Source organism: Petaurus breviceps, unplaced genomic scaffold, assembly GCF_028583685.1.
Source record: "Petaurus breviceps papuanus isolate PSGF00001 unplaced genomic scaffold, PetGlider_PUasm1.0 90865, whole genome shotgun sequence".
NCBI classification, from domain to species: Eukaryota; Metazoa; Chordata; class Mammalia; order Diprotodontia; family Petauridae; genus Petaurus; species Petaurus breviceps.
In genome coordinates this window covers 18,350-31,580 of record NW_027187367.1, presented here as the reverse complement: position 1 = coordinate 31,580, position 13,231 = coordinate 18,350, and the positions used below count along the sequence as shown (strand labels likewise).

Here is a 13,231-nt window from a genome sequence, read left to right as displayed (position 1 = left end):
AGATCAGGGAGATAGCAATCAGACTTTGCCCTCAATCAGATAATTTTGGTAATATTGAAAGCCTTCAGATCCTGTCTGTCACTAGAATAATATAACACCTACAACCCCAAGAAAGTTGCAACATGACCAGCCTATATACCTTTTTTCCAGAAGTGCTGAAGAGCTCAGCCTTAACATCAAGAATGAAATCAGGAAGTATGCTGGAAGAATGAGGAATTAAGAAAAAAATCCCACCATCATGGTGGCAGAGAAGCTCAAGACACAAACCTAGGGAAAAAAATATCTCTAAAACATCTACAAGCAAAATCTCAGAGAAAAATACAGCTTGGGCATAAGTTCAACTAGGAATCCTGAAAGAGATGAAGCAAGAGTTAAAAAAAAAATTTTAAATTTTTTTTATAAATAAAATGAGAGTTCTTGATGGAAAAAGGAAAAGAAACAAGAGCTATGAAAGAAATAACTGGAAAGGGAATTAATAGATTGGCACATGGAGTACAAAATCTTGTTCATGTAACATATTCCCTGAAAATAAAAATTGACCAAATGGAAGCCAATGATTTCATGGGGCAACAAGAAACATTACAACAAAGTTGAAAGACAGAAAAAAATCAGAGAAAATGTAAGGTATGTCAAAGCAAAAACAAATGACCTAGAAAACAGATCAAGGCAAAAAATTTAAGAATCATTAGACAATCTGAATTGCTTGATCAAAAAAAAATCATATATCAAGAAATCTTTTTTTTTAATTGCCCAGATCTCTTAGAACTAGAGGACAAAGCAGAAATAAAAGGAATCCCCTTGTCACCTCCCTGATGACTTCCAAATGAAAACTCCCAGGAACATTATAGTTAAAATCCAGAGCTTCTTTGTCAAAGAAAAAATTACTGCAAGCAGAGGCAGCTAGGTGTAACAGTGAATAGAGCACCGGCCCTGGAGTCAGGAGGACCTGAGTTCAAATCCGACCTCAGGCACTTAACACAAAAAATAGCTGTGTGACCTTGGGCAAGTCACTTAACCCCAATTACCCCCCAAAAAGCAAAAACAAAAACAAAATTACTGCAGGCAGTCAGAAAGAATTCAGGTACCAAGTCAGAATCACACAAGATTTAACAGCTGTCATTATAAAGGAGAAATTGGAATATAATATTCCAAATGTTAAAGGATATGAACTTAGAGCCAAAAATAACTCAACCAGAAAAATTGAAAATAATGTTACGGGAGGAGTGGGGGAATGACTCTTTAATGAAATAGAGGACTTTCAAATATTCCTGATGAAAAGACCAAAGCTATGTAGAAACTTTGAAATTCAAACACAGGAGTTAAGAGAAACAAAAAAGAAAGCATGAACCAACAATGATAAAAGACAAAACAAGCCTAAACTGCTTACATTAAAATATGAGGAGATGATATATATGTGTGTGTGTGTGTGTGTGTGTGTGTGTGTGTGTGTGTGTGTGTGTGTGTCTCCTCTAAACCCTATCATCATAAGGGAGTCCAATTAGACAAGCCTGGGAGTGATTCTCTTATGTCTTGATAATCTTGGGAAAAGAATGAAAAGAGAAAGCAATTTAATAGACTGGGGAAGATAGGAAAGGAAGGTTAGAGGGAAAGTTATCTTATATATTCAGATGTGATGGAATACTATTGTGTTGAACTTTTTGTCATTATAATGACCAACTACCCTTTCAGAGGACTGATGATGAAACATGCTACTTACCTCCTGATAGAGAGGTGAAGGACTCAAAATGCACACATGGCCAATGTTGAAATTTGCTTTGATTGACTATATGTATTTATGTTCTCAGTTGGGGGATGGTGAAAGTTGGAGGGTGAAGATTAGAGGGTATGTCTTGGCATATATATATATATATATATATATGGCATATATGTGTATGCCATATATACATATATTTTTTAATAGGGTGATTTGGGATGGAAAAGAAGTGTGATAAGTGGAAAGTTCATTCTTTTGGCAAATTTCCTTATTATTTGCTGGTCTAATCCTTTTCAATCTGGCCTAGATTTTCTGGATTTTCCTTTGGACTCTGAAATTCTACATGAATTTTTTGAGAGTCCAGTATGTTCTCTACTAGATGGGGATTTTTTTTCCTCTAGTAAGGCATTCCATATTTATAAAAAGCATTTTTTTTTTACTCTAGAGTACCTGCTTAAATGAAGTCTTAAAAACCCCTAATACTTGTTAAACTTGCTACTTTCTGGGTTTTTGGGGGGGGAGTGGGTTGTTTGGATTTGGGGGGAGTTTTTTGTCACTTTTCAGTTTCTCTTGCTGGAGATTGCTTTAGCTGGCACAAAAAGGAAGCCCTTGTGTTGGTTTCTACTTGAGAGAAAAATCACTAATTTTATCTTATTGATGTTGTGGCAGGGGACTCCAAATCAGTTAATACTGTATTCAGAGGTGCGCTTTTAAATTTTTAACATCAAGAGCATCTCTATTATTTCTTAATTGAGCCTCAGACTACTGTGATATTTTAACTTTAATTTCTTCAAACTCCTTTTGTCCGGTTCCTGCTTCTGATTAACACAGACTGACTGGTACATATCACAAAATTGCATGTGTGTTTGTAGATTCCATATTTCACTCTTTTAATTTTATTTTCTGCTTACAAATCACACTTCAAGTGTTCTAGTAGTTTTGTTAAACTAAGCTTCTTTTTCTCCACTGAATCTGCCTCTTAGCAAATTAGTACAATTTTCTCTGCATTGAGCTAGTAACTTTTTCATATTTAAACATATCTTTTGCCAATCCAATTACCTAAGAATTTGTAATTTTTCATGCCTAGATTGTGTGAAATGTAAAATGTTTCATTTTCCCAGAACAGATTCATTCTATACCCCATTCTGAAAGTTTCACCAACTTTTTTTTTCTCCTCATTAGACACTCTTCTGACCTCACCTGAGTTATTGTAAAATTGTCCTCAAAGCCCAATAACCTACTATGGCCTGCTTCCAGCCTCATTCATCCAAGGAATCTGGCCTTAGAACTCATTGGCTGAAGGAATCTGATTCTAGATTTTACTATCTGGCAGGAAACTGATCTAAGCTTCACCCAAATGACAGGGTGTTTGGTCTTATTCCTGCAGGTCTTTTTGCTCCCATTTTGTATTTTTTCAGACTTTTTCAGCAATTTGTCTAGTTAATCTTAAACCCACAACTTGTCTATTCTAGCTAAATATAAAACAAGTCTACATATACTAAAAAAAACCTGGAATGGCCCAAGTTTACTATAAGATAGTTACCAACATCAACAAAGACAGAAACACTCACAAATACCTCTTAGTACATCTAATAGGCATTTCTTTAAAACAGTCACAGACTCTAGGAGCCTACATGAGGAGTAAGCAAGATGGGGTGGCTCTAGCCTGAAAAATAATCATACAATTACAAAATGTCCTTCACCTTTATTTAGTTGACAGAGAAAGTCTTTCAAAACAGGGCTGTCAAGGCAGGCTAGCTCTTAGCAGATGCTTAAATCTGAGTACAAAAACTATTTAACTGTAGAAGAAAATCTCAGTACTCTGCTTATTTGGCAAAAGTTTGTCAAAACCAAATTTATTAATCCTCTAAACCGAAGCATCTTTGCTTATAGAGATAAAAAAGACACAGATCTAGCCTTCTTTTGAAAATCTTTCTGACCCAAGCTATGTCATACTTATAACTTAAAGGATTCAAGAACAGGAGGCAAAATTCCACAGTGAAGATTATACAAGAGTATGAAATTTAGGTTAAGTGTTTTTGATTCCCCAAATAGTATAAAAGCAACAACTTCAGCACAACCTAAAGAATCCACCTCCCTAAACATGTTCAATCTAGTCAAAAGGGGAGAAAAAGAGGTACTGCTTGTAATTGGATTAATCTAAAAGGCTCCCTACCCTTGCCCAGTCACCACCCTCATCTGCAGGGAAATAAGAATTTCTTCCAGAACAAAAAGTAGCCCAGACTAGGACTCTGACATAATGCCATGACTTGAAATTTCTAAAGGAAGGAAGGGGATGGTGGCAGGGTTAGGCTTATTATGCTCACATGGCAGTTTTATGTTGGTTAGAATGGAAGATGAAGACTTCATCAAGGGAGTGAAGTGTGAGTGGGAGAATAAAGGCAAAGAAGGCTGAGCAAGGGAGAATGGGATTATAGTTAGGGAAGATGGAGGCAGCAATATCGTATGTAGTATGAGAGTGACAGAAGGGAGGCAAATTTCCCCAGGGGCAGCAATGGAATGGGCTTTTTAAAAATTCACTTGTATGTAAGAAATATGTTTGTCATGAACTCCTGTATGTTTGTGGCATGAATAATTACTTATTGATATTTCTCACCAGTGTTTCACCAAAAGCAATATTAATAGTCTACCCTTTTATTCTATTTTGGCATAATTTTAAATTTTGGTCCAGTATTATGCAGGATCAAATGGCAAAAATCACCAGATTCTTGCATTTTGAAGCAGCCCTAGTACTGGAAAAGCTCACAAAAAGATTCTTGTGTACTTTTTTTTAACTTTATTTTTCTTGAGTTGTTTGGTTTTTTTTTTTGGTCTGTTTTCTTTTGCAACGTGGTTAATCTAGAAATGTTTTGTATGACTGAATATTTATAATCCATATAAAATTGCTTGCCTTCTTAAGGGGGAGAGAAAAATTTAGAACTCAAATTTTTTTTAAAAGAATGTTAAAAATTGTTTTTACATGTAATTAGATATAATAAAATGTGGAATTTTTTTTAAGTTTGCAAAGTAGTAGTATTTAGATTATTAGGGAATAGGAGAATGACTTCAAGAGGAAATAAATGGCATTTGTGTAGTGCTTTAAATTTGAAAAGCACTTTAAATAGGAAAAAGCAAGAGAGAAGTAAGAGTTATCCATTCCACATTGCTGGGGTTAGGGGGATGGTGCCCCTGTGATCTGGAAAATCCATATAAAACTTTGTGGCCCTCCCCACCAGGGAAGTCTGAATTGTTCTTTTTTCTTTTATGGGCTATTTACAGTACCTTATTGTAAAGTTTGGGTGTATTTGTGGTATTAAAAGACAAAATATGTTGATATAAGATAATACTATACAAAGTTTCTAAACTTTTTCTGTGTCATCTTCTAGTCTTCACATGCCATCTATGACTTCCACCAAAAAATTCCCATTTAATTTCTTATGCTAACCTGCCATATATTCGAAAGTCAATATGTGGAAGGGATAACTAACTATAATGTCTTCCCCTCCCCACCTCCATAGGTCTTTTATTCAGGAGATATGCCTTGGGCTGCAACTTCCCCCAGATTAGAATTAACTGTAATGTTAGAGTAAAGTTGTGGAGAGCCTTGAATATCAGACAAAGGAATCTGGATGTTATTCTGTATTCAGTAGGGTACCATCAAAAATAGTAGCATCAGAGAATCTAACCTGGTGACCATATTAGTCTAGTCCTTAGGACTATATGGGAAAATATCAAACTACATACCAATTATGTGGAGAGACATTATTTCAAAATGGCCTATTCCATCCCAGTACAATTAAATCTAATCTAAGGGAAGTGGCAACCCAAGGCAAATCTCTGCTTCTGCTTATTAGGCTGGCATACTTGCTGTCACCATCCTGTTTCTTCACTTTATCTCATCTAATTTCTCCTGTGCATAGCAGTTCTCCCTTCAGTTCTATCTAAAACTTTTTTCATCTTTTAAAATCTAGCTCAAGCCCCACCTCCCCTATGAAGCCACTCCTGACATTTCCAATCACAATGTTCTTTCTATCTTTTGAATTCCAACTACACTTATTTTTCCTACTCACACAATTAAAACAACTTTGAAACTCTTATATTGTTTTAGGTATGTGTTTTATCTCTTCAAAGAGACTGTAAGATCCTCAAGGACAAGGGACCATGTCTCATACTTTTTTTTTTTTAGGGCAATTGGGGTCAAGTGACTTGCGCAAGGTCACACAGCTAGTTTTTTTGTGTGTGTGTTAAGTGTCTGAGGCTAGATTTGAACTTAGGTCCTCCTGACTCCAGGGCCGGTGTTCTATTCACTGTGCCACCTAGCCGCCCATACATCTTGACCCCACAGCACTTATTACTACATATTTATTGTTTGTAGGAATGGTGACTGAAACTTTATCCCAATATGTTTTGGGAACCACTCTAATGTAGGCTGCCCTAATGCTAAACTTTGACGAAATTTTCCTACAGTCATTACAAAGAGATAGATTTTTCTACATTGTGGACAGACTGATGCTGAGTAAGAGTTGAGTTATGACTGAACGTCTTCCCACATTCATTGCATTTATATGAGCCACTTCTAATGTGGATTCTCTGATGTTTACTAAGGTCTGACCTCTGTCGGAAGGCTTTCCCACACTCATCACATTGATAGGGCTTCTCCCCAGTATGTATTCTCTGGTGTTGAATAAGACTAGTGATCCCACGGAAAGCATTCCCACACTCATCACATTTGTAAGGTCTTTCTCCAGTGTGGATTCTTTGATGTTCAGTAAGCACTGATCTCTGAGTGAAAGCTTTCCCACACTGATCACATTTATAGGGTCTCTCTCCAGTGTGAATTCGCTGATGCTCTATAAGACTTGTCCTTTGAATGAATGCTTTCCCACACACATCACATTTATAGGCCTTCTCCCCAGTGTGGGTTCTCTGATGCTGAATAAGGCCACTTTGACTGAAGGCTTTCCCGCATTCATTACATTGATAGCATTTTTCTTTGTGGTGGATTTCTTGATGTGAAACAAGGGATGAATTGTAAACAAAGGCTTTTCCACACTCACTGCACTCATATGGTTTCTCCCCTGTATGAACTCCCTGATGTTGAACAAGGATTGAGCGGCGACTAAAACTTTTATTACACTGACTACACTGATGGGGTTTGTCTCTAGTGTGGATTTTGAGGTGATGAAAAAGACCTGCTTTCTGACTGAAGGCTTTCCCACATTCATTACAATGATAATGTTTCTCTCCAGTATGAAGTCTCTGATGTTGATTAAGGGCTGACCAGCGACCAAAAGCTTTCCCACATTCATTACATTTATATGGTTTCTCCCCAGTATGGATTATTTTATGTCGAATAAGTACAGTTCTCCCACGAAAAGCTTTTCCACATTCTTCACATTTGTAGGGTCTGTCTCCAGTATGGATTCTTTGATGTTCAATAAGCCGGGAGTTCTGACTAAAGGTTTTCCCACACTCATCACACTCATAAGGTTTCTCCCCAGAATACATTCTCTTATTGTCAATAAGATGTGTGTCCTCAGTGAAGTTTATTCCATTTTTATTGCATTTAGACTGTTTATCCCCTGGAGGATATCCACAGGAATCTTCTACTTTTCCCTCCCGCTGTTCATAGGTTTCTTCACACTCAGGACCTGTGGGAATTCCTTTAGTAACTTTGCCAGTTACTTCCTGGGTTGTTTCCATTTCTTCAAGGTTTTCCAGCTTCGAAGTCAACTTTCCATGCTCACTTCTGGTCTCATCATCTGAAACTATAAAATGAAGTGGTTAATAACACTTTTCCCCTGTACTGGGATGCAATGAACTGCAAGGGAGGAATAATATAGGATAGGATAAGGATAGGAAGTAGACTTATGATTTCACTGAAATACTGAATAAGGGAACTTCTGCCAATGCAGGTTTTAAAGAAACAAACATGAACCAAAAACTATGCCTTGTCTGCAATAATCACTTCAAAATATGAGACAGAAAGGTCAATCAGAAGGTACCAGAAAGGGAACTTATTCAATAGGGTTGAAGCTGATTTAAAACCAAGGAATAGCAAGTGAGTCTTTCCATACTATAACATGGAAACTATCTAGGCAGGAAGGTGAGAAGTGAAGTGGAGGGGAAGAAGGAGGTTCAACTGAGATGATTTATTGTGTGAGCCTCACCCTACAATCTAAGGAGACATGGCAATAAAACTCATTCCATTTACATTTTCTGCATATAAAACACACATATACAAAGGGAGCCTTTTATATTCTCCCATCTTTCTTACCTAGTATTAGCTCTTTAGAGGTAGCTGTGAAGACTGTGAATAAGGAAAATGTTGTGGCTGGTAATAGTAAACAATTACCAGTCATACATGAAATAAGGGAGGAAACAAAATAATACAGAGGAAACATATGGGCAATAGGATCATATACTTAGGGTTGGAAGGACTGAGATCAAGCCTGCTCCTATTTGTTTTACAGATGAAGAAACTGAGGCTCAGGTCTCCGTGATTTGCCCAAGTTCACAAAGGTATTAAATAGCAGCACTATGATTTGAGCTCCACATCTAGTGTTCTTTCCATTCTACAACCCATAATAACAACAAGCAGTTAAATGTGGTAAGAAAAGCCTTTGAAGGTCTGACAAAGTCAAAGAGATGTCATGACGCTGTCATGATCTGGGAATGATGACTTGTTTGGATAGAAAGTAGGAACACTGATCTTAATGAGAAGAAGGCTAGAGAAGGGCTTAACTATGTGACAAAATGTAGCAGAACCTGGGGACATTTTGAATGTGAAGGAGGAAGTATGAAAGAACACTAGATTTGGAGCCAGAGAATCTGGATTCAAAATCAGAGCTCTGCTACTTGTGACCTTAGGAAAGTCACTTGATTTCCTTAGGCTTGTTTCCTTATCTTTAAAATGAGCAAGGTGGATTAGATGGTGCCTAAAGTCTCCTCCAAGTCTTATGTACTAAACAGGCTGCAATGGATGAAGGAAATGAAGAATACACAGCAAGGCTGAGACCTGTGGAAACAGTAAAGTGGAAAATACTCTTTTAGAGTAATAATAAAGGGAACACTATCTATTTAGAACACTAAAGCACTTCTGGGTAACTCTATTCACTGTTCTCTACAGATAAATTTTTCCTCCACTCAACAAGCATTTATTAAGTGCCCACCATGTGTTATGTCCACTGTGACAGACATTGAGGATTCAAAGACAATTCCTCTTTAAGAGGTTATGTTCAGGGGCGGGCAGGTGGCACAGTGAGTAAGAGCATCGGCCCCAGAGTCGGGAAACCTGGGATCGTTTCCAGCCTCAGATACTCAGCACCCACACAAAAAAATAACTGAGCAAGTTACTTAACCCCGATTGCTTAAAAAAAAAAAAAGAGGTTATGTTCTACTTTGGCAAAGGGGAGAGAGAAAGTATACAGGTAAATAAATACAAAGTAAATAATTACAAATCTTCTCACCTTTCTTGAGTAGGGACTGGGGTTCTGGTGATTCACACTTGAACTGGGTTGTCACAGGCCAGAGAGAGACACTCAAAGGTTGTTGTGTTTTTTCTACAGATGCCACCTCCCTCAAAGACATTTTCTGTCCTTGAGTACGTGCTGAGTCCTAGGGACAATTAGGTTTAGTTGGGTTTGTGAGACAATCATACTGGGAACAGGAAGTAACAATTTCACATTATTCAAAACGGGGAGAAGCAACAATGCTTTATCCTTTTTCATCTTTTTTTCATACCATTTCCTTCAACCTGGAATATCTCCTCCCTGTCACCTCTATCAAAATCCTACTCATCTTCAAGGCCAAGTTCAAATGTCACCTCCTCCACAAAATTTTCTCTGACAATGGCTATTTCCCTCTCTTCTGTGTTTTTATAGCATCTTATTTGTAATACATCACTCATCATATTCTGAGTTGTATTACAACGTGCATACACATCTTATTTCCCCTACTAGATTAGATTATAATATCAGAGATTATGCTTTAATAATCTTCGTAGTCCCTACAGTGACTGGAATTGGCCCTTAAAGATTTGGAAGAAGAAAATCAAGATGTCCAAAGGCCTCAATTCATGGAATATGTGCTTCAACTGAAAGAACTGAGGTTTTAGACCAGAAGACTTAGGACTTAGGACGGATTATTGACTTCAAGTAATTGAGGCATTAGCAGTTGGGAAAGGGATTGGACTTGTTCTGCTTAACCCCAGAGGGTAAAATTGAGAGCAATGAGCACCAACCTTGAGTGGAATAAAAAGCTTTAGGACATGGTGGGTTTCTCCTCATTTAAGGTCTTCAAGCAAAAGCTTGATGATCTTCTGGGTATGTTGAATCAGTGTCTTATTCAGGAACAGGTTGAACCTGTTTGCCCTTTCAAATCTGAAATACTGTAGTTCTGAATATTAAATGTCTCTTTCAATCCCAAAAGTCAAAGAGTAAAAGATTCAGGAACTTATAGTCTCATCCAGGTCAAATGCAGCTCGAAACTGAATTCTCCTTAACGATCTTAGTGCTTTTCAAAATGTTTCATTTTAAGGCACCTCCGTGAAGTTCTATTCCTCCTTCAACAAATTTGGTAGGAGCATGTTGAGGACAGAGAGGAGGAAATAACAATCCTTTGAAAAATATGTGTTCGCATACATTTCAAACAGAAACAGAAGAGGGAAAAAAGGACTTAACAACAGAGAGGAGAAAAGAAATAAAGAGGGATGGAGCAACAGAGAAAATATGGAGGAGGAAAATGTAACAGAAAAGGGAAAGAGGAAAGAAGAATGAAAGTATAGGAAGAAGATGAGAAGAGGAAAGAGAAAAAAGGAAAGGGAAATGTAGAGAAATGAGGAAAAAATATGGGGAAAGAAGGAAGAGAATTAAATAAGAGATTTTCTCTAGAATACTCCACATAAGAGTTGTTCCAAACTTTCTCTACTTAACTTAAATTCCCAAATCCACATCTACCCTTGTCATTCCTAGTAGATGACTGTGCCTCTTATCTTGAAGATATCACTGATTCTGGAATCAGATGATCTAGGTTCAAATACCACCACTATGTGACCTTGGTCAAGTCATTTAACCTGGGCCCTCAGTTTCCACATCCATAAAAACGAGGGGAGTAGGATTAAATGATTCCTGAGATCCCTTCCAACTATGGATCTATGATCCAATTTAAGATCAAACTGAGATTAAGGGCATAAAGGTCTTACATCTTCCTTTTGTGTGGAATGACTTTCAGTGAAGTTTCCCCATTCTGAATATCATATATACATTCTTATTACTTCCTTGTATTTTGTAACTAAGTTCAGTATTGTTTCCCCATATATATGTAAGTCATTGTGTATTTCAAGGTAATGTAAGAGCTATTGAGTATTAATACAATTGATTGGATTAACTATTGACACCAAATTAGAAGTGTTTTTAGTTTGGGGAAAGGAATGGTAGTGTGAGAGGTAACAAAGGGTTAAGTTTCCATAGAACTGCAAGAATTGCTGAACAAGACTACTGATAAAAAGTACCAGACAGTAACCTTGGGAAGAGTTGAGGCAGTAGCTTTGGGAAGAAGTTAAGTCCCCAGTTCCCAGAGAACTCCTAGATAATACTAAAATGAAATAATGTAGAATGGAAGGAGCTGGCAGCAGCAGGTGGATTTGACCAATCAGGAAACAGACAGTGGCCTTGGGACACCCAGGCCCAGATAAGGATGTATCTAGGTTAGACTGAAGGGAGTTCAGTATTCTGAGGCTGTTACTGAGCTTGCGTAGTGGACCTCATGTATTATGTATATTATCTAACAAAATTAGAGCCTCATTAGTAATAATTAGGTTAATGTTTGGGAAGGGCATGTAACCCTTGCTTATTTAACCCAGCTTTAGCTTCTGTACGACAGCCTCCTCTCTCAGTGTTGTCCCAGAGACTGGACCGCCCGCTTTTCTCGAGATTCTAATAAAACTTTCTACCTTCACTTTGAGAGGGCTCCAAGTAGTCAGTTTGGGTTAGGGTCTCCGTATCCCACACACCTTTTCTCTATTTCAAAAGTATTTTTTTCTTTCTATAGCCCAACTTTCTTCCCTTTAGCTCTGAGGAAAACATAGTCTTTATTTTAGTGCTCTCAATTTCATTCTCTTTTGGCTTTTTTGGGACCTTGACCTCTTAATTATATATTCTCTCTTTCCCTCTCTATTTCATGACTTTAAATATGTATCTTATCTTAGAGAAAAATAGTAAGATTTGAACCTGCTACTTCCTCATATTTTTCCCTTCTTTCATTATTCAACTTTTGCTGACTGATTTCATCATCCATTCACTTCTGGAGCAGAATTTCATCCCAGACATGTATTATTACAATAACTTCTAACTCTTATATGGTGTTTTAAGGTTTGCCAAGCATTTTACAAATAGTATCTCATGTAATCCTTAAAACAAACCTATAAAATAGGTGCTATTATTGCCTCCATTTTATGGATGAATAAACTGAGGATAAGAAGTTAAGTGATTTTCCCAGACAATAAGCCTACAACTAGTTAAGTGTCTGAAGTAGGACTGAACTCAAGTCTTCCTGACTCCAAGTTCAGCATTCTATTTAATGTACCACCTGGGATGCTTCTAATTATTGGAGAAGTGAGGCATACTAACTAACAGCATGAAAATTGTTTGGGGTGATTTCCACTGGGTACACTCTGGCTATTTTATTGGTATTACCAATATGCCTAAACCATCATCTTTCCTTAATGACTTCTCCATTTTTGTTAAGGGCTCATTAAGATTTGAAGTCATTGGGGCAGTTAGGTTGGCACAGCAGATAGAGCACTGGCCCTGGAGTCAGGAAACCCTGAGTTCAAATCTGGCCTCAGACATTAGTAGCTGTGTGACTCTGACTAACAAACAAAAAAACCATTTGAAGTCATCCATACAAACGATAATTTATTGGTGTGTTGTTCTTCACTCAGAATGTCCCTTGAATGAGTCCCCTGTCTCTCTTCTCTTCTCCTATTGCCACTAGCCCATTTTAGGTGTTCATCAGTTTATAAATGGATTTCTTCAATAACCTTAAACTTGGTGTTCCTATCAACAGTCTCTACAATTAATTTTGTAACATACCACCAAATTAATTTTCTAAATTTTAAAAATGTCATTCCGTTGCTAGAAAACCAAATCAGTGGCTCCCCACTGCATATAGCTTTGGCTCCCAACCTTAGATTACAACCCAAATTAGGGTCATTGAAGATGTATTAAAGGTCATGAAGAATTGAAGCAACCTCTGGGCAAGCTCAGGAAAGAGCTGGGATTATGTTCACAGACTTTTCTGGGCCATATATAAATTGGAAATAGAATTCTGGAGACCAGTCAACACTCTCTACCCCTTCTCATCACCTATCTCTAGATACTATGCAGCACAACTGTAATGGAAATGCAAATTTAAAGATCTTCCCTGCCCCTAGGCTAACGTGCACCTGGAGCCTGGGGTGGGAGGCTTGTTTTTCAGTAGATACTTTTTGATTGGCCAGTGGGTCAATAAGGTTGT

General features: G+C 37.4%; 1 protein-coding gene across 1 annotated transcript in view; it reads right to left on the bottom strand.

Moving 5' to 3' along the window:
• Positions 1–3,357: 3,357 nt before the first annotated feature.
• Positions 3,358–13,231, bottom strand: part of LOC138149889 (zinc finger and SCAN domain-containing protein 12-like) — a 12,262-nt gene continuing 2,388 nt past the window's right edge. The window contains exons 3-4 of the mRNA XM_069073081.1: positions 9,184–9,331; positions 3,358–7,482 (exon numbers count right to left, since the gene is read on the bottom strand). Coding sequence (XP_068929182.1) covers positions 6,185–7,482; positions 9,184–9,331 — 1,446 coding nt within the window. The 3' untranslated portion in view covers positions 3,358–6,184. The remainder of the gene's footprint in view (positions 7,483–9,183; positions 9,332–13,231) is intronic.